This window comes from Bubalus kerabau, chromosome 22, assembly GCF_029407905.1.
Source record: "Bubalus kerabau isolate K-KA32 ecotype Philippines breed swamp buffalo chromosome 22, PCC_UOA_SB_1v2, whole genome shotgun sequence".
Classification (NCBI taxonomy): domain Eukaryota; kingdom Metazoa; phylum Chordata; class Mammalia; order Artiodactyla; family Bovidae; genus Bubalus; species Bubalus kerabau.
In genome coordinates, this window is record NC_073645.1 from 26,861,124 (window position 1) to 26,879,492 (window position 18,369).

At 47.0% G+C, this 18,369-nt stretch overlaps 1 protein-coding gene and 1 non-coding gene across 4 annotated transcripts in view; one reads left to right on the forward strand and one right to left on the reverse strand.

The window, feature by feature from the left end:
* Positions 1–18,369, reverse strand: part of SH3PXD2A (SH3 and PX domains 2A) — a 248,259-nt gene that overhangs the window by 149,414 nt on the left and 80,476 nt on the right. For 2 of the 3 annotated variants that reach the window (XM_055560250.1, XM_055560251.1), the window contains exon 3: positions 2,113–2,188. In XM_055560250.1, the coding sequence (XP_055416225.1) occupies positions 2,113–2,188 (76 nt within the window). Of the gene's footprint in view, positions 1–2,112; positions 2,189–2,721; positions 2,872–18,369 lie in introns of those variants that run through there. The other variant, XM_055560252.1, reaches the window with a different exon arrangement.
* TRNAE-UUC (transfer RNA glutamic acid (anticodon UUC)) lies at positions 167–238 on the forward strand. Its single transcript has one exon. It is a non-coding gene; the product is annotated as a tRNA-Glu (tRNA).

Sequence of the window (18,369 nt, forward strand, 5' to 3'; positions counted from 1 at the left end):
GGACAGGCACTGTGCAAAGTATTTCACATGAATTCTTTTGATCTTCACCCCAATCCTAGAAGAGGAACCTGAAGTTCAGAGAGGTCTCTATCCTGCAGCAGGAGGCTTTTGATGCCTTGGGCTCACAATGAGCTCCTTCTCCGTCAAAATTGGAATTTCAGGGAATTCCCTGGCAGTCCAGTGGTTAGGACTTGGCACTTTCACTGCCAGGGCCTGGGTTTGATCCCTGGTCAGGGAACTAAGATCCTGCAAGCCGAGTGGCATGGCCAAAAAAAAAAAAGGAATTTTTCAGGGATAGGAAGGGTCACATTCTGCCTTAAGTACGTCTATGATTAAGAAGTAGACCTTCCCTCTCTCTGAGCTTGAGGGTTCCTTTAGATGAAGGAAACAAACCCAGATCTCCCTGGATTCACCCAGCCACCCCAGTCCCTGGCTCTGGAGACTTATTCCTGGGCCCCGCACAGGCTGAGCCCCTCATAAACACCCAGTGAGTAATAACAGTGACGTGCTTTCTCCTTGGATCACTGGCCACAAGTAGGGGAGAAACTGGTTCTTCTTGATAAACAGGTAGCCTTCATACCCCGAAGCTGGGTCCACTCAGCAACAGGGCCCAGCACTGGCTTCCTAGGCTCTCGGACACTTGTGTCCACAGCATCCTAGCTGGGCTCCCAGGTCCTTGGTGGGTGGAGAATCTGACTGTACGGGAGCAACATCTAAGGTCCCTACAAACCTGGGTGTTGGATGTTCCAATCCCCTCGAGGCTCAGCGGAAAGCCAAGCAGGGTGCAAAAGTCCCCCATGTTAACTCCTGGGCTGGGGAATGGAGGCAGTCTCCTGCCTCCATGGAAGGGGCCCAGGGCTGAGATTCCTGACACCCTCACTGACTCGTTCTCATCTTGTCTGTTCTGTAGGGATTAGAAGTTCTTTTTTTGTAAGTAAATCAATTCTCTACAGCTTTAGCATTAGGCGGGGAGGGCAGGCAACAATGCCTGCTTTTGTCTTTCACTGATTTTGAGGATGGGGGTACACTTCTTAGAGAAGAACCACTCTCTGGGGGAGCTGTCACACAGTAGGTTTTCAAGTCAACAAGCAGGTACTAACCACAGGCGGGCCACGTGCCAGGGATTAATGAGACGCAGACCCGCTACTTGCAATGGCCCCACTGATCCCTGTCATCCTGGAGGCTGGCCCCGGGAGGGCATGGAGGGTGAAGACCACTGGAGGGCAGCTCCCCAGGAACCAGCCCAGCCCACCAGCCTGGGGAAAGACAGGGCATCGGAGAGCCAGCAGGCAGTACCACCCATGCAGTTCAGGGCAAAGAGCCCAGTTTGGGGCAGGAGACCAAGCTCACACCTCAGCTCTGCCACTTTGATGGTCAGTTACTTAACATCTCTGAACCCCAGCATCTTCATCCCTCAAGCAGAAATTATAATGCAGGCTTCAGTTTGGAGATTTGTATATGATCACAAATTTAAAAGCACTTTGTAAGCTATATATTCCTATACCAGTTGAAGACATCACAGTAATAGCAGGTTATGACACCCTGAGAAGGGTCCCTCTTGATTACACAACATAATCAATTGCCTTGAACATGCTCCAAAACGGTGTGATGGTTAACGGCCTTTATGACCAGACAAACCTGGGTTCAAATCCTCTCTCTGTCAGCTCACAGGCTGAGTTATGTAAGCTGGCAGGGCCTTGCTGGATAACCGTGCCAGGAGGACTCGAACAGGGTGGGAGGGAAAGTGTGCTCAATTTAAGGTTATCTGTGATTACAACGGGAGCCAGTGGAGAGTTCAGTCTGCAGATTTTCATCCTTTCATGGGAGAACTTGAGCTCTCTATGCTTTTTGTAAAAAGGACACCAAAGTCCCAGAGCTGAGAAGCTCCTCATAGGTTACACAGTCCGGGGCCAGCAGACGTAGGAGAGGCCCCTGTGAAGACAATGGCCTTCAAAATCAGGGACTTCCGATCCCCTGGGGGTTGTTAACATGCAGGTTGCTAGGCCCACCCTGAGCCAGAATTCTGGTGGAATTGCCAACCTTTTCTTGGCCTAGAGAATGCCCCTCTCCAGGGTACCCCCATCCCATCAGCAGGGACCATCCCAAGCTTACCTGGGAGGAAGGGGATGATTCTCTGCTTGGGGTCCTTCTGGCCACCTTCGATGGGAAACTTATCCAAAAGCTGCATCTGAGAAGCCAGACAGAGGGATAGGATTCAGAAGACTGGTACTACTCCGCTTCCCCGACTTCGCTCCACTGCTCCCGGCCCCACCGCCCTCACACGGATGAGCGACGCCTCAAATCCCTCATTTCACAGATGATTAACAAACCACATGGGGCATGAGTGCGCACAGGCAGAGCTCTCTGTGCATCAAAGTGGGTGCCTGAACCATCTCAAGGAGGCCTGAGGGTGCAGGAGGGGAGGTATCCGGAGATGCCCCGGAGGGAGGCCGGGGTAGGGGCCAGCAAGATTTCAGGCCAGGCTGCAGGTGGGATTTCCAGAGGCTTCTGTGGACCCAGTTTTTTCACATGTCATATGTTGGGTGAGCTCTTTAGTCATCCAACCCATCCCCCCCCCACCCTGGGCCAGGATGCGGAAGGCCCCACCTGATACATCAGACAGACCACCCACCTTCCAGAACCACTCTGCAGAAACAGACCCAGATGTTATTTTAATTGCAAAACCAAGTCTAGCCTCTTGTCCCCTCCTCCGTCTCCTACCTTCCCACCCTGAGGTCGCTGCTGTTTTTCCAGGGACAGACCCATTGGAAGAGCTTCCAGGGTTCTGGAAGAACAGCTGTTTTTTCTTCCGCTATGCTGGGCTGAAATTCTGTATAAACTGGAAAAACACACAGGAGACGGGATGGACGAAGCCACGGCCCCTGTGTGTGTGTGCGCGCGCGTGTGTGTGTGGTTAGCCTCCCTTCCAAGGCAAGGGAGGGTGGGAGGTGGAGCAGAGTGGAGAGCCGGACCCAACCCACTGTCCCAGCTGCGTGACCCTGGGCCAGGCTGCAAGCTTTTGCCTCATCGGTAAAATGAGGAAGATCCCTCACATGATGACTGAAAGTTCATCCCTTCTTTCTAATATTAATTAATATTTATTGAGCGTCTCCTTAGAGCACTGGGCACTTATAAAAATCGGCAGTAAAGAGATGAAGTTCCTGCCCTCAGGGAGTTTATATTCTAGTTGGTGAGACCACACAGTAACCAAATATGTGCTATGTTGTGGGGATACGTGCTATAAAGAAAAATGAAGTAGGATAAGGTGGTGGGGCAGAACAGGAAGAAACAGTGATTTTATATAGCGTGGTGAGGGAAGCCTCACAAATCAGATGGGAATTTGGCAGAGACCTGATGGAGAGGAATCGAGCCACAGTGGAGGGGGAGAATGGTCCAGGCAGGGGAAGAGCCAGTGGAGTGGAGGCTGGAGAGGAGTGCGCAGGGCTGGAGGTACAGGTAATGGCATCCAGGCAGAGGCGGATCATGCAGAGGACGGCTGGAGCTACAGGGAAGTGAAGGGGCCACACTGGGGAAACAGATCACTTAGGAGTCAACTGGGACCGAACTGCTGCCTTGGAGGTGGTGACATGTGGTCCTACGCTAGATTTGACGTGTGCGTGGTATGTGTGCATGCGTGTATGTGTGCACACATGCCCGTGTGTGCATATTCCCATCTAGCCACCTGCCTGCCCAGTTCTAACGCATGATTTTAGGATCCTCTCTTACACAGCCATAATCCAACACACACAGGCTATTTCGAGCCCACACGTGGAGGGTGGGTCGTTGTTGGATTCCGTTCAAAACAACACAACTACTGCACCGTTATTAACTTTCACTTCCCTGAACACAGACTACAATTCAACAAAAGCTGGCTCATGGGTTTTCAAACCCCAATGTTGTAAGTCCACCTCTCTACCATTTAATAGTTGCCTGCTACGTGCAAATACAGACAACAGACCTAACACTATAAACTTGTACTTAGGATTTTTTAAATTAATAGATTTTCAAATAAATTCTACATGGAGTAGAACTCTTACTTTTTTCTCTCCCCATCCCCTCAGCCATCTTCTACTTTGTAATTTTTTTTCTGTATTACACAAGTAATTCATATTCATTGAGGGAAAAAACTAGAAATTACAGAAGCAGTAATTAGACTGACTCATTGGAAAAGACCCTGATGCTGGGAAAGATTGAAGGCAGGAGGAGAAATGGGACGACCGAGGATGAGATGGTTGAATGGCATCACCAACTCGATGGACGTGAGTTTGAGCAAGCTCCGGGAGCTGGTGACAGATAGGAAGCCTGGCATGCTGCAGTCCATGGGGTCATAAAGAGTCAGACATGACTGAGCGACTGAACTGAACCGACAGAAGCAGTAGATAAAAAAAGAGAGCAAGAGTCACTCACTATCCTTCCCCCTGAAAAAGCAACATTAATATTTGGGCTATATATCCTTTCCAGATGTGCATGTAGATAAAATAAGCTCATCCATGCATTATACTCTGTAATGGCATTGTCTCATGTCAGGATTATTTCCATATTAGCATTCTTCATTGTGACATAGAATTTCGATGTTTGAATGGGCCATGGTTGACTTACCTACACTCTACTGTTGGATGAGATGGTTAGATAGCATCACGGACTCAATGGACATGAACTTGAGCAAACTGCAGGAGATAGTGAATGACCGGGGAGCCTGGCGTGCTGTAGTCCATGGGGTCGAAAAGAGTCGGACACGACTGAGTGATCGAACAACAACTACTGTTGGGTATTCACTACTTATATGTAACACCAGAGTGAACATCCTTTCCATGTACCTATGTACACCTTAATACTTCTTCTATCCTTTGTTTCATCTCATTGAAATCTATGCAAATCTATAGGTGCCTTAAATCTCTTCTGGAAGAAGACTGAGGATAAATAGATGGATATAACTGACGTGCTATAGGCCAGGCCTGGGGCCTCTGAGCAGCAGCTTCATAGGATTTCTGAGAAATGGCACAGACAGGATGGGGAGAAAGGCAGGCCCGGCTCAGGGCCTGGTGTAGAGTAATTTGCCCTCATCAGATCACTTTTAACCTGAAAGAGGGAGGCTTGCTGTGCCTGGCAAGCCAAGAGACTTGCCCAAATTGCCCTGTCTCTTTGAGGCTTGCAGGAGTTAGGCTACAGAAACTTTAAGTTGCTTATCTGCTCTGATCTACATTTGTTCGCTGACTGCTAAATTCTTTTTCAGACCTAGGATTCTGAGATTCTCACCAACAATGCATAGGGAAGGTGGTGCCAAGAGAGGTGGGCAGGGGAAGATTCACACGGTTCTTCCTTTCCTCTCAAAACATTTGCTGTGTGCCTTCTATATGCCAGCCCTCTGTGAGGTGCTAGAGATGAGTTACATCACAGTTTCTACACCAAGGAGCTCATGGTCTCGATCTAGAGCAGGGCTTCACTGCCTTCAACACACATACAAAGCACCTCTGCCAACATGTTAAAAAGCAGGTGCTGATTCAGTGGGCCCAGGTAGGGGCCCGAGATCCTCCATTTCTACCAAGCTCAGGTGAGGCCGAAACTGCTGGCCCACGGTCACATTCAGCAACAAAGCTCTAGAGCTGTCTCATGTTGCAGTCACCACCCACATGTGGCTGTTGAAATACGGCCCATCCAAATTGAGATGCCCTGTAAGTATAAAATATGTGCCAGCTTTCAAAGACGTAGTACAAAACAAAACAAGTGAAATATCTCATTAACAATGTCTGTACTGATCGTATGTTGAAATGATAATATTCTGGATATGAAAGGTTAAATAAAAATACGCTTAAAACAATTTCACCTGTTTTATGCTTTTACATAGCTACTAGAAGAATTTAAATTCTACATATGGTTGATATTATATTTGGATATTATATTGATATTACATTATATACTATGGACAGGCTGCTCTAGAGCAAGATGATTCTCAAAGCATAGCTTAAAGTCTGTTCAAACCCGACGCCCTGGTGGAGGGAGGAGTCTATTAAAAATGCAGTTTCCTGGGCTCTGCCCAGAGGTCTGTGAAGCTTTGTCCTGGTGCTAGAGACAGACAAGCAAGTTCTGGAGTGATGGGGAATGGTGAGAATGTATGAACAGCATCCTGTGGGACCTGAAGGGAGAGGTCAGGGAAGACTTCCTGTAGGAGGTGAGGCCAGCTCTGTTTTGGCAGAGCGATGGTCATGTTCCCTGTGTCTTCCTTGCCAAGAGCAGCCTGACCTCTCCCCCTGGGTTCATGTGCCTCCTGGAAGGCAGGGATCATCTGATAGCCCCACAGATTTGAATTTTCCCTCAGAAGGCCTCTTGAGGATGCTAGGCAGCCGGCCTCTCTCCCACCTCCTCCTTCTGTTACAGCTTTTCCGCTTCCCCCAACTCTGTCTTAATCTGGGTCCCTCTGAGGCCAAGACAAGCCCATATAATTAACGTACTGGGTCAGTGGGCCCTCCCCAGAGCTGTAAGCACCCAGCTGACCTGCCGCTCTCAGGTACGGATCCCAGCGACACCTGTCATCTGATCACACCACCACTGCTCAGCCTCGGCATCTGTCCTCCTGGTCTTCTCCAGGGCTTACTGGCCACAGGAAGGCGACGCACTGCTAACCAGATGCTGGTGACATTTTCTCTGCCTACAGGTCACCTTTCAAAGAAAGCAAATCCCCTGGCTCAGACTCCAGAGTAAACCAAATACAGGCAGCCAGCCGAGTTTACTCAGTATGGGGGGCTTGCAAGACCTCACCGGGCATTGGCGTGGCCCGTGCACAGCACATCAGGGCTGGGGATGAATATCTGCCATCATGTGTAATACACAAGGTGAATGTCCCCCCACCTGGGGTCAGGTGGGCTGCAAAGTGGGTTCGATAACCTGTTGTTTAGTCGCTAAGTCATGTTCGACTCTTTTGCCACCCCTGGACTTAGCCCTCCAGGCTCCTCTGCCCATGGGATTTCCCAGGCAAGAATACTGGAGAGGGTTGCCATTTCCTTCTCCAGGGAATCTTCCCACCTAGAGATTGAACCCATATCTGCTTTGCAGGAGGATTCTTTACCTCTGAGCTACCGGGGAAGCAGAGTTGTATAACCTGGTGGGTGTCTAATTTGCAGGACAGGGGTCTGATAGAGAAAAGTCACAAGAAAGGAAAGCTGAGGGGGGCTGTCTGATGAAGAAGCTGCCCAGACCTTCCCTGGGGAGGAAGCCTGGGTGTGTGGGCCATGAGGAAGGAAGCTCCGCCCCTCAGAGAATACTGCTGCGGCCACCTTTTTGGGCAGGAAGTGGATTCTCCTGTCACTCCAGCAAGGGCCTGACTTGGGCTGGAGGAAAAGCAGGGCCCGTTGCCAGGGTCCCTCTCAGAGCAAGAGTGTTTGGCTGAGGAAGCCCTGAGCAACCACATCAGAGCTCTGCAGCGTGTGGAGGACGCCAGGCTGTTTATCTAAGGGGTGGATAGTGAGAGAGATACAGGACAGCTCGGCTCCAAGAGCCAGCCCCGGCCAGAGAAAGCTGATTCGGCAGCTCTCCCTGGGTAGGGCTGAGCAGCAATAAACACTGGGGAGGGAGAGGGGAGGGCCCCAGACCCAGCTGGGGCACATCTGTAACCCAAGAGTTCGGCTCCTCGCCCTTCCAAGTGGGTGGAGTTCCCAGCGACTCCAGCTCTGAGGCCCCAATGCTTATGACCATTTCCAGCTCAGGAACAAAGGGAACATTCGTTACTACAAGAGGCTGGTGGGTTCCCTGATCTAGGGATCCCCCTTATAAAGGGGCAAAGTCACCTCATCTCCCTGGGGATTCAGAGATCATGGCTTGTCTGTTCACCAGGCCCTGTGTTAGACGCAGGACCACAGGAAAAATCACAGAAACAGACAGGGACGATAGCGATGCATCATGTGACTTTTCTTAAAGTTCTCATCCTTCGTGGTCTGAAATGTACGTCCCCGTCCCTTCCTTCTTTGATGAAAGTATCAGGAAATATCTACACTGGGAAGCCCCTGACCATCCAGCCTAAGGTCACCCCTCCTCTCTGTGAATTCCAACAGTCCCCATTTCAGCACTTCATATAGTTTTTTTGAGATGTTTTGGTACAAGTTCATCTCATTGCCCTCAAGAGGAGGGATCCTTCCTCTTGAATAGTCTTGGTGCCTTTGCAGAAAACCAGTTCAAGATAGATGTATGGGTTTATTCCGGGACTCTCAATTCTATCCCTTTGATCTATATATCTAGCCTATGTCTGTGCCACTCCATCTTGATAACTGTAGCTTTATAGAAGTTTTCTTTTTTAATAGACTTTTAAAGAGAAGTTTTAGGTTCAAAGCAAAACAAAGCAGAAAGTACAGAGAATTCTCATGGACTTCCTCACCGAGCACATTCCCAGTCTCCCACTTCAAAATCCCAGACCAGAGCAGCTCATTAATTGCACTCGATGAACCTACGGTGACCAAGAACTATCATCCAAAGTCCATAGTTCACACTATGGTTTGTTTTTGATATTGTACATTTGATAGGTTTGGACAAATGCATCACGTGTGTCCACCGTGACAGAATCATATAGAGTAGCTTCACGGTCCTGAGAAACCTCTGTGCTCCACCGACTCATCCCCTTTCCACTAATTCCAGCAACCAATGGAATTTACCATCTCCATAGTTTTGCCTTAACTACAAGATCACAGAGTTGGAATCATACACTATGTAGTCTTTTCAAAATAGACTCTTTAATTTTTAAAATGTACAACTATGCATTTAAGTTTCCTCCACGTCTTCTCATGGCTTGATAGTTCATTTCTTTTTAACACTGACTAGTAAGATGCCATCCTGTGGATGTACTACAGCTTATTTACCTGTTCACCTACTGAAGGACATCTTGGTTGTGTCTAAGTTTTGGCAATTATGAATAATGCTGCTGTAAACATCCACGTGCAGGTTTTTGTGTGGACATAGTTTTGAGCTCATTTGGAGGATGACTGCTGAACTGCATGGTAAGAGTATGTTTCGTTTTGTAAAAAAACTATCTTCCAAAGTGGCTGCAGCATCTTGCGTTGTGACCAGCAATGAATGCAAGCTCCTGTTGCTCTACATCCTTGCCAACATTTGGTATTGTCAGTGCCTTGGCTCCTCACTATTCTCATACAGGTGTGTCATGATAGGATTTTGTAGATTTAATTTGCAATTTCCTAATGACAGACAATGTTGAGCACTGCTTCATATGCTTATCTGCCATCTATATATCTTCGGTGAGGCGTCTGTTAAGATCTTTATTTATTAGTCAGGTTGCTCATTTTCTTATTGTTAAATTTTAAGAGGTCTTTATATATTTTGGATAACAGTCATCTATCTGATACGTCTTTGCAAATATATACTCCCAGTCTGTAGCTTATCTTGTCATTCTCTTGATGTAGTAAGTTTTATGTGTTTTGAAACTGTTATTAACAGTGTTTGAAAATTTCATTTTCTAATTGTTTGCTGCTAGTAGCATGCATTGGGGAAGGAAATGGCACCCCACTCCCGTGTTCTTGCCTGGAGAATCCCAGGGGCGGGGGAGCCTGGTGGGCTGCCGTCTATGGGGTCGCACAGGGTCGGACAGACTGAAGCGACTTAGCAGCAGCAGCAGCAGTAGTATACAGACATACAGTTGGCTTTTGCATATTGAACGTGTATCCTGCAACTTTGTTAAAATCATTGATTGATTCTAATAGGTATTTTTGTCTTTTGCAGATTTCTTAGCATTTTCTACATAGACAGTCATGTCAGGAGGAAAAAAAAAGACCATTATATATCTTTCTATTTCCAACATGTATGTCTTGTCTTATTTCACTGGCTACAAGGTCCAGGACCATGCTGAATAAAAGAAGTAAAGGAGAACATTCTTGCCTTATTCCAATCTTTTTTGGGAGGTGCCATATGGAGTGGAATGCTGGATCTTAGTTCCCTGACCAGGACTGAAGCTGTGCACCCCCTGCAGTGGAAGCATGGGGTCTCAACAGCTGGACCATTAGGGAAGTCCTGCCTTATTCCAATCTTAAGAGGAAAATACTCAGGCTTTCACCATGAAGTATGATGATACTGGCAGGTTCTCTGTAGATGCCCAGGATAAGAAAGCTTTCTTTGATTTCTAGTTTACTTAGATGTTTTTTAAAAAATCATGCTTTTACTGAATCGACTGATGCATTTTTTCTCCTATATTCTGCCAGTATAGTGAAATATACTGATAGATCTTGAAATGTTGAACCAGTTTGCATTTTTGAGATAAATTCTACTTGGTTATGGTATAATTATCCTTTCTATACACTGCTGGACTTGATTTGCTAAATATTTTTAAGAAAAAATCTGCATCCACGTTCATGGTATTCTGATATTTTCCTTTCTTATAATGTTCTCATCAGGTTTTGATATCAAGATTATGCTCACTTTATACAATGAGTTAGAAACTATTCCATCTTCCTGAGTGTAAGAATGGTATTATTTCATCCTTGAATGCTGGATAGAGTTCATGAGTGAAACTATGTGGATTTGGAGCTTTCCTTGCAGGAAAGTATTTGATTATGAATTCAATTTCTTTAACAGGTATAAAGGCACTTAACATTTTTCTTTTTCTTGTTGAGTCAGTTTTGAAAAAGTTGAGTTTTCCAAAGAATTTGCCCATGTTGTCTTATTGGATTTAATGACAAAAAACTGTTACTAACACTCCTTTATTATTATTTCACCTGAAGTAGTATCTTCTCTTTCTCCTGATATGGGTAATATGTCTTTTCTCTTTTTGGTTGTTCTTAGTAGGAGTTTATCAATTTTATTAATCTTTTCAAAGAGCAGACTTGGGTTCTGTTAGTTTTCTTTACTATTTTCTACCTTTTATTTTATTGTTTTGTTCTCATAATATCTTTTCTTTTAATTAATTTAGGTTTAGGGTTTTTTTCTTAAAGTGAAAATTTAGATGATTGATTTTAAACTCTTTTAAAATTCAGACATATCATGATGATAGTTTTCTCTCTAAACAGTACTTTAGTTGTGACCCACAAATTTTCATATGCTGTGTTTTCACTATGTTCAATGTTCAAAATTTTTTTAAATATCCTTTCTTCTTTGGACTCATAGACCCCTTCCCACGCAATTCAACTGCGAAGTCAAGAAACATAACGAAAACTATACCAAGGCACATCATAAGCAGGTTACTCAAAAATCAGTAATAAAGAGAAAATTCTTAAAAGCAACCATAGGAAAAAAGACATTTTTACATGCAGGGGAACAAAGCTAATGATGACTGTAGATTTCTTGTTGGAAAAAAATGCAAATAAGAAGACAAGGGAAAGGCTGAGATGCCTGCGGGGGCCAGAAAGTCCTCTATCTTGACCCCAACCACAATTCTGCTTCACATTAGGGAACCTCAGCTACAAAGTCTATCCAGGTCCTCCACATGACACTAACCTCTTCATCTATCAGTTGGCGATCAAAAAATTTATCATCCAAAATGGGAAGCTACTGAGAGCGAAAAGGAACACTATTGATAATTATGTCAGGATAAAAGGTACAAAATAGGACTTCCAAGACTGTACTGGTTAATAGAGCCATGTAGTTACCCTAACTCTGAGTTCCCAGCACCTACCACAGGTCCTGGTATAAATGCTTGATGATAAAAATAAGATTTATTGAGAACTTAGTTTATGTTAGGCACTTGGTGGTGATTTAGTCACTAAGCTGTATCTGACTCTCTCGACCCCATGGACCCACCAGGATCCTCAGTCCATGAGATTCTCCAGGCAAGAATACTGGAGTGGGTTGTCACTTCCTTCTTTCCTTCTCCAGGGGATATTCGTGATCCAGGGATTGAATCCAGGTCTCCTGCACTGCAGGCAGATTCTTTACCGACTGAGCTACCAGGGAAGCCCAACGTATTAGTATTAGTCGCTCAGTCGTGTCCGACTCTGCAACCCCATAGATTGTAGCCCACCAGGATCTCTGTCCATGGGATTCCCCAGGCAAGAATACCGGAGTGGGCAGCCATTCCCTTCTCCAGGGCATCTTCCCAACCCAGAGATTGAACCAGGGTCTCCTCCATTGCAGGCGGATTCTTTACTATCTGAGCCACTAGGCAAGTGGTTAGGCACCTGCTCATCTCAATTCTCATACCAACTTTGAGGTAGGTACTATTAATACCCTATTTTCCAGACAGAGAAATGACCATACAGAAAGATTAAATAACCTGCCGAGAAAACAAGATGTGGAACTGGGATTTGAACCCAGGCAATCTGGCTACAGACACCGGTCTCTTGACTACCATAGTCTGAATGCATCAACTGAATGAAAGAAAGGATTCAGAAATTCTACCACTAGAGTTCCATTTCTATGAAATTTCACTGAAGGTGTAGGAATGATGCATACTTAGAAGATATCAATGTAATTTGCCACATCATCAGGTAAAGGATAAAAACTACATAATCATTCTTTGATAAAACTCAACACCTATTTATGATTTTTTTTCTAATGTGGCAAACAGGAAATGGGAGCAAACTTTCTTGATCTGAGAACGTTTACCCACAACACTCCTCAGTGAAGAAACACTGGGATAAAACAAGCATGCTCTCCACTACTTTCATCTGTTATTGGATCTATGCTGCTTCCCAAGGTATTAACACAAGAGAAAGAAATGGGAGGCATAAAGACAGAAAGGGGGAAAAAGTCAGTACTCACAACCAATAGAAACTTATATATAGACTACAAATATAAAAACTGAAAGGAAAAAAAAAGAACCCTCCAAAGATGCACGCCTTTGGCTCTTGAAGGGTTGTGACACCTTGATTAAAAAGGAACTAACCCCTAGAAGGTATAAGACACTAGGACTTGAAGGAGAAAGTAAGATGAAAAGTTGTGAAGTGTGGTGGTGATGGCCGCACATCAGTGTAAATGTACTTAATGCCGATGAACTGTACACTTAAAAAAGGTTAAAATGAGGGACTTTCCTTGTGGTCCAACAGTTAAGGATTTGCCTTGCAATGCAATGGACACGGGTTCCATCCTGGGTTGGGGAACTAAGATCCCATATGCCACAGAGCAACGAAGCCCATGTGTCCCAGCCACTGAGACCGTGCGCTCTAACAAAAGATCCCGCGTGATGAAACGGAGATCCCGAGTGCTGCAACCAAGACCCAATGCAGTCAAATAAATAAATAAAGATATTTGTTAAAAGTTATCATTTTTAAAAAGGTGAAATAAGTTTTATGTGTATTTTACCATACTACAAAAATGTTAAGATTGATGTTATGCATATTTTAGCACAATAAAAAAAGGAAAGAATAAGATACCAGGGCTCTACAGCAGAGAGGCGTCAGGACAATTCTCTCTTTGTCACCCCAGGAGCAGCCACACACAGAGCCCTGAGCACAGCATTCGAGTCTGGAGCCTGGGCTCCAAACGGCACTGGCTGCACAGTGACCCTATGCAAGGCACTTATTCTCATCTGTGCAATGGGGGAAGATGATGCAACTCACAGGGAAGATATGAGGACCCAGAGAAGATGCTGCAGGAGACATGCTCTGTACACAGAAAGGGGCAGCACAGCCATGACGCAGCCTGGCAGCTGCTCAGAGAGTTCCCAAGATAAGGAGAGGTTGTGGATGGATGGATAGGAAGGATACAGGCTCTCTTGCCAAACCCACTAGAGTCTTTGGAGTACAGACTCGACACCTTAGGTATCCCGGAAGCAGCAGCAGAAGAGACAAAGGGTAGAGAGGACCCCTCCACCCTGGCAAGGAGCTGCCTTCCTTGGATGCATTTGGTTGCTGGGGGATGGGCACAAGCCACACTGAAGACTCAGGGTGTTGGTACACACGCCAGCTTTGTGAGAGAGCCCATCCTGGGTTCCAGAGTCCTTAACAAGCCTAAGAAGTCGTCCTTGAACATTTTCTGGAAAGCGTGCAAGCTTTCATGACTTCAAATCCTTTCCCAACCAAGCCATTACCATGATGCTCCAGACACTGAATGGGTGGGATTCGGGAAGCGTGTACATTACAGTCCATGATGTGACTGGGAGCTGGGAAGGCCACACGGGCACAAGAGGCTTAGCCAGTAGTGTTAGATGAGTGCCAGGCTTCTGAGAGGCATAAAAAGCATGTGATGGGGCTCAGGGAAGCACAAGACTGGTATAGCTGGAGGAAGCAAAGCAGACTTCTCAGAGGAGGACACGTTAGATGTAGGGCTTGCATAAATGGGGGGCGGGGAGAAAGGGGAAGAGGGCATTCCAGTGGGAAAAATGGCCAATACAAAGGCTTGGCAGTGGGAGTTTCAGGACTGCTAGAGGAAGCACTCAGACTGGAGCGCAGTGACTTGTCATGAATTCCATGAAAGGCGGCCATGTGTTGGAGAAAGTGGTGGGATCTCGGGTGGAGGCCCCTGATCATTCATTCCAGTGATTTGGGGATGACCACACAGCTGGCCCCAGAGCAGGATACGGGCAGAGGCCCGGGGTCCCACTCCACAAGGATGGGGGCGGGCAGTCATGGCATCTGAAAGCATCTCGGAAAATGTGACGACGTGGAGAAGGAATCCATTCCAGAGCTCATCTCGAGGCTGGTACTGCATGTGGATGGAAACTCTGCAGGTGGGGATGGCAGGTGAGATGCCCCAGATGCCTGCTCGAGTAATAGCCCTTACTCACTAAATTGCTGTCTAAGTGCTGAGTCTGGAAACAGGTGGGCGCTTTGCTTTGTTGAGGGTCTGAGATGAACAACTCAGAGCAACAGAAGAGGCTTTGGGTACCACCAGGGCCCTCTCTACTTTCCCCCGACACCTTCCCACAGATGCTAAAGACATTCTCAATACATATTTAAAGACCACCGATTTGAAGGGAACATCAAATTGTCAGCCTCCCCAGGGAGCCCATACACCTCAATTTGGCCTTGCTTACCCCAAGGTCCCCTCTCCAGGAAGCACCAGCTTATCATCGTGTGCACAAATACAACACACTCTCAAGCAAGGGTTCCTTGATTCTGAGTCTGATTCTGCAACACTGATGCTAGAGGCGCTCCTGCCTTCCCAGAGCTGAGGTCTGGTAACTAGGGAGACCCATGGGTGGGGTGGTTCACAAGCTCACAAGTGCCCTGGCCTCTGCACCCACTATGAACAATCATGCAGAAGCAAGTGAAGAGCAGAAGCCAGGTGCTCAAAAATGATCCACGAATAGATCCTCCCCTGCCTGCCTCTCAGGGCTGTTACGAGAATCAGAGAAGATTAGAATAGTGAGCAATGATCGAGGCAAAACAGAGTGATTACTACGTGCTGCAAACCAAGTAGGTGCGATTCACCCTGTGTTTTATAGGCAAGGAGACAGGTGCACAGAGAAGTTATGTAACTTGCTCAACAACACAGAGCAAAGGAGTGATAATAGGCTAGAGTGAAGCCCAGGCCGTGGGGTTTCCCCAAATGATGCAGTTTCCCCTGGAGGCAGGGCAGCACAGAATCCCCCAAATAAAGGCACAAGCCCCCTTCCCTACATGGGATCGATGCCACTACTACAATTTATCTATTACTTTTCTTTGAGTCCCTTTCTGGAAAAACTTAAATAGTTATTTTTGTTGTATATTAGTTTCCTGTGATTGCTATAACAACTTACTACAGCTCAGTGCCGTAAAACAACACAAACTAATTTTCTTGGAGCTCAGGTCAGAAGTGCAAAATGAGAACTAAGGGGCTAAAATTCCAGGTGTCAGCAGAGCGGTTTCCTTCCTGAAGCTCAGCACGGAGACTTGGTTTCCTTGCCATTTTCAGCTTCCAGAGGCCAGCCATACTTCTGGGCTCACAGCCCCATCCTCCATCTTCAAAGCACGCCAATCTCTGCTTTCACTGTCACATCTCCTCCTCTGAATCTCCTGCGCCTCTTGCTCACCTGGATAATCGAGAATACTCTCCCCTTTCAAGATCTAAAAAGCTCCTTTCACCACAGAAGGTAACAAGCCCAGGTTCCAGGAATTAGAGTGGGGACATCTCTGTGGGGGAGCATTATTCAGCCTATCAAAAGTCACATCCAAAGCAATAATATCTATGAAATCATAAGTGTATTGGTGTGTGTGTATGTGTGTTTGTACACAAACTATATGTGTGTGCTGTGCTTAGTTGCTCAGTCGTGTCCGACTCTTGCGACCCCATGGACTGTAGCCCTCCAGGCTCTTCTGTCCATGGGGATTCTCCAGGCAAGAAGACTGGAGTGGGTTGCCATTTCCTTCTCCAGGGGATCTTCCCAACCCAGGGATGGAATCCAGGTCTCCTGCATTGCAGGTGGATTCTTTACCATCTGAGCCACCAGGGAAGCCCAAGAATACTGGAGTGAGTAACCTATCCCTTCTCCAGGGGATTGTCCTGACTCAGGAATCAAACCAGGGTCACCTGTATTGCAGGCAGATTCTTTACCAGCTGAGCTACCAGGGAACACTATGTGCAGACACACACACACACACACACACACACACACACACACACATACACACACACACACACACACACACACAAACATACATTCATATTCTAACTGGATTAACTTGCTAGGGTCACCACAACAAAACATCACCAACTGAATGGCTTAAACAATGGAAATACATTGTTTCAGTTCTGGAGTCCAGAAGTCTGAGAACAAGGTGTTGGCAGGGCTAGCTCCCTCTGAGGTCTGTGCGAGAGGCTCTGTTCCATGCCTCTCTCCTAGTTTCTGTGATTTGCTGGCAATCTTCAGTGTTCCTTGGCTTGTGGAAGCATCACCCCGTCTCTGGCTTCATCTTCACATGGCGTTCTCCCTGTGTGCCTGTCTGTGTCCAAATTTTTCCTTTTTATAAGGATATCAGTCATTGGATTAGGGGCCCACCAGCATGACCTCATCTTAACTAATTGCATCTGCAACAAGCCTATTTCCAAATAAGGTCACATTCTGAGGTGCTAGGGATTACAGCTTCAACATACGCATTTGGGGAGCACATAGACTTCACCCCCTAACCCTAGCACACATTGAAACAATACATAACTATGAAAAGAGAAAGAATTAGCCCATATATTACCCCAAAGCCTCTTCCTGTGCTCACAAGGTGCCTGCACAACGTTTTGGAAAATGTGAATAATAATAAACGGTACACAGCTACTCAGATCTGGATTCAAATCAGTTTCCTCATCTGCAAAATGAGGACCGTTGTAGAATCTGCCTGATGGGCTGGGTGAGAGGATTCGATGAGATAATGTGTGTCAAGTACTTGGCACAGAGCGTGGCACAGGCTAGAGGCCCCCACACGCGAGCTATTATGACCACCGCTGTCATCAGCATCACTCTTGGTATGGCCCTAGCCTGTATCCCCAGCGCCAGGAAAAGTGCTTGGGAACCTACAGCCCTGAGGTCACGGAGGCACAGAGCCCATGAGGCACAGACGGGTCTGGGAGGTGTCTGTGAGCCTCTAGGGGCCCCTGGGGAGCTGCCCAGCTGTTGTGCGTGGGCTGTTTGGGGAGGAGACCTCTGGCTTTCCCAGCAGTTCATTGGATGCCTGGGAGCTGGCTGGGATGTATTTGACATTAACGTGGTGGGGCCTGCAACACCCACAGAGAGATGCAGAGTGAAGAAGCAGGGATGTGCACAATGGCCTTATCCTAGAAAGTATCCAAACCAGAGGAGGCCCTGCCTCCCCCATGAAACTACATAGGGGGCTCCTTCCACACACCTCCACCACGCAGACCCACAACCTTTGGAAAAAAAGCACAGGGTGGGAGTCAAGGGCGGAGGGTTCCAGTTCCATCCCATCCTGGCTATGTGACACTGACTGGGTCACTTAACCTCTCTGGGATCCAGTTTTCTCATCTTTAAGGGGGCAGTGAGTGAAAACAGCCTCCCCACCGTGGTGTGTGGATTGAATGAGATTACACAGGTGAGCACAGTGTTTGGCTTACATACATGCTTGACAAATGAGGTCGCCCTTTCCAAGGTGAAGAAGCTCCAGTGGGATGATCTTCCTGTTCCTCCTCCAGCCCTTTCTGCTTTGAGGGAGCTGCTCCGGGCTGTCAGTCACACCCTGCCCTCACTATTGATGGCTGAAAGGACTTCAGGGTCCCTCACCTGTAACTTCACAGCCCAACGCACATGGCTCACGCTTCCCTGGACCAGGGAGGAAAGGAGTATTGCTAGAGAAGCCAAACACCTGGAAAGCTAGGGACCAAAGACTGGGTCAGAGATTCTGGACTCTGTCAGCTCTAGGCCCGGCTCTGAAAATGAGCAGACCTCCCCCAGGACTCACAGGGCCTGAGACGTGGTTTCCTGCCATGGAATTGGAGCTACACCCCAATCTCCTCCCAACACCCCTGCGCTGCTGTCTGGGTCCTCCTTCCTCTCACGCCCAGGAAAGCAGGGGGGCT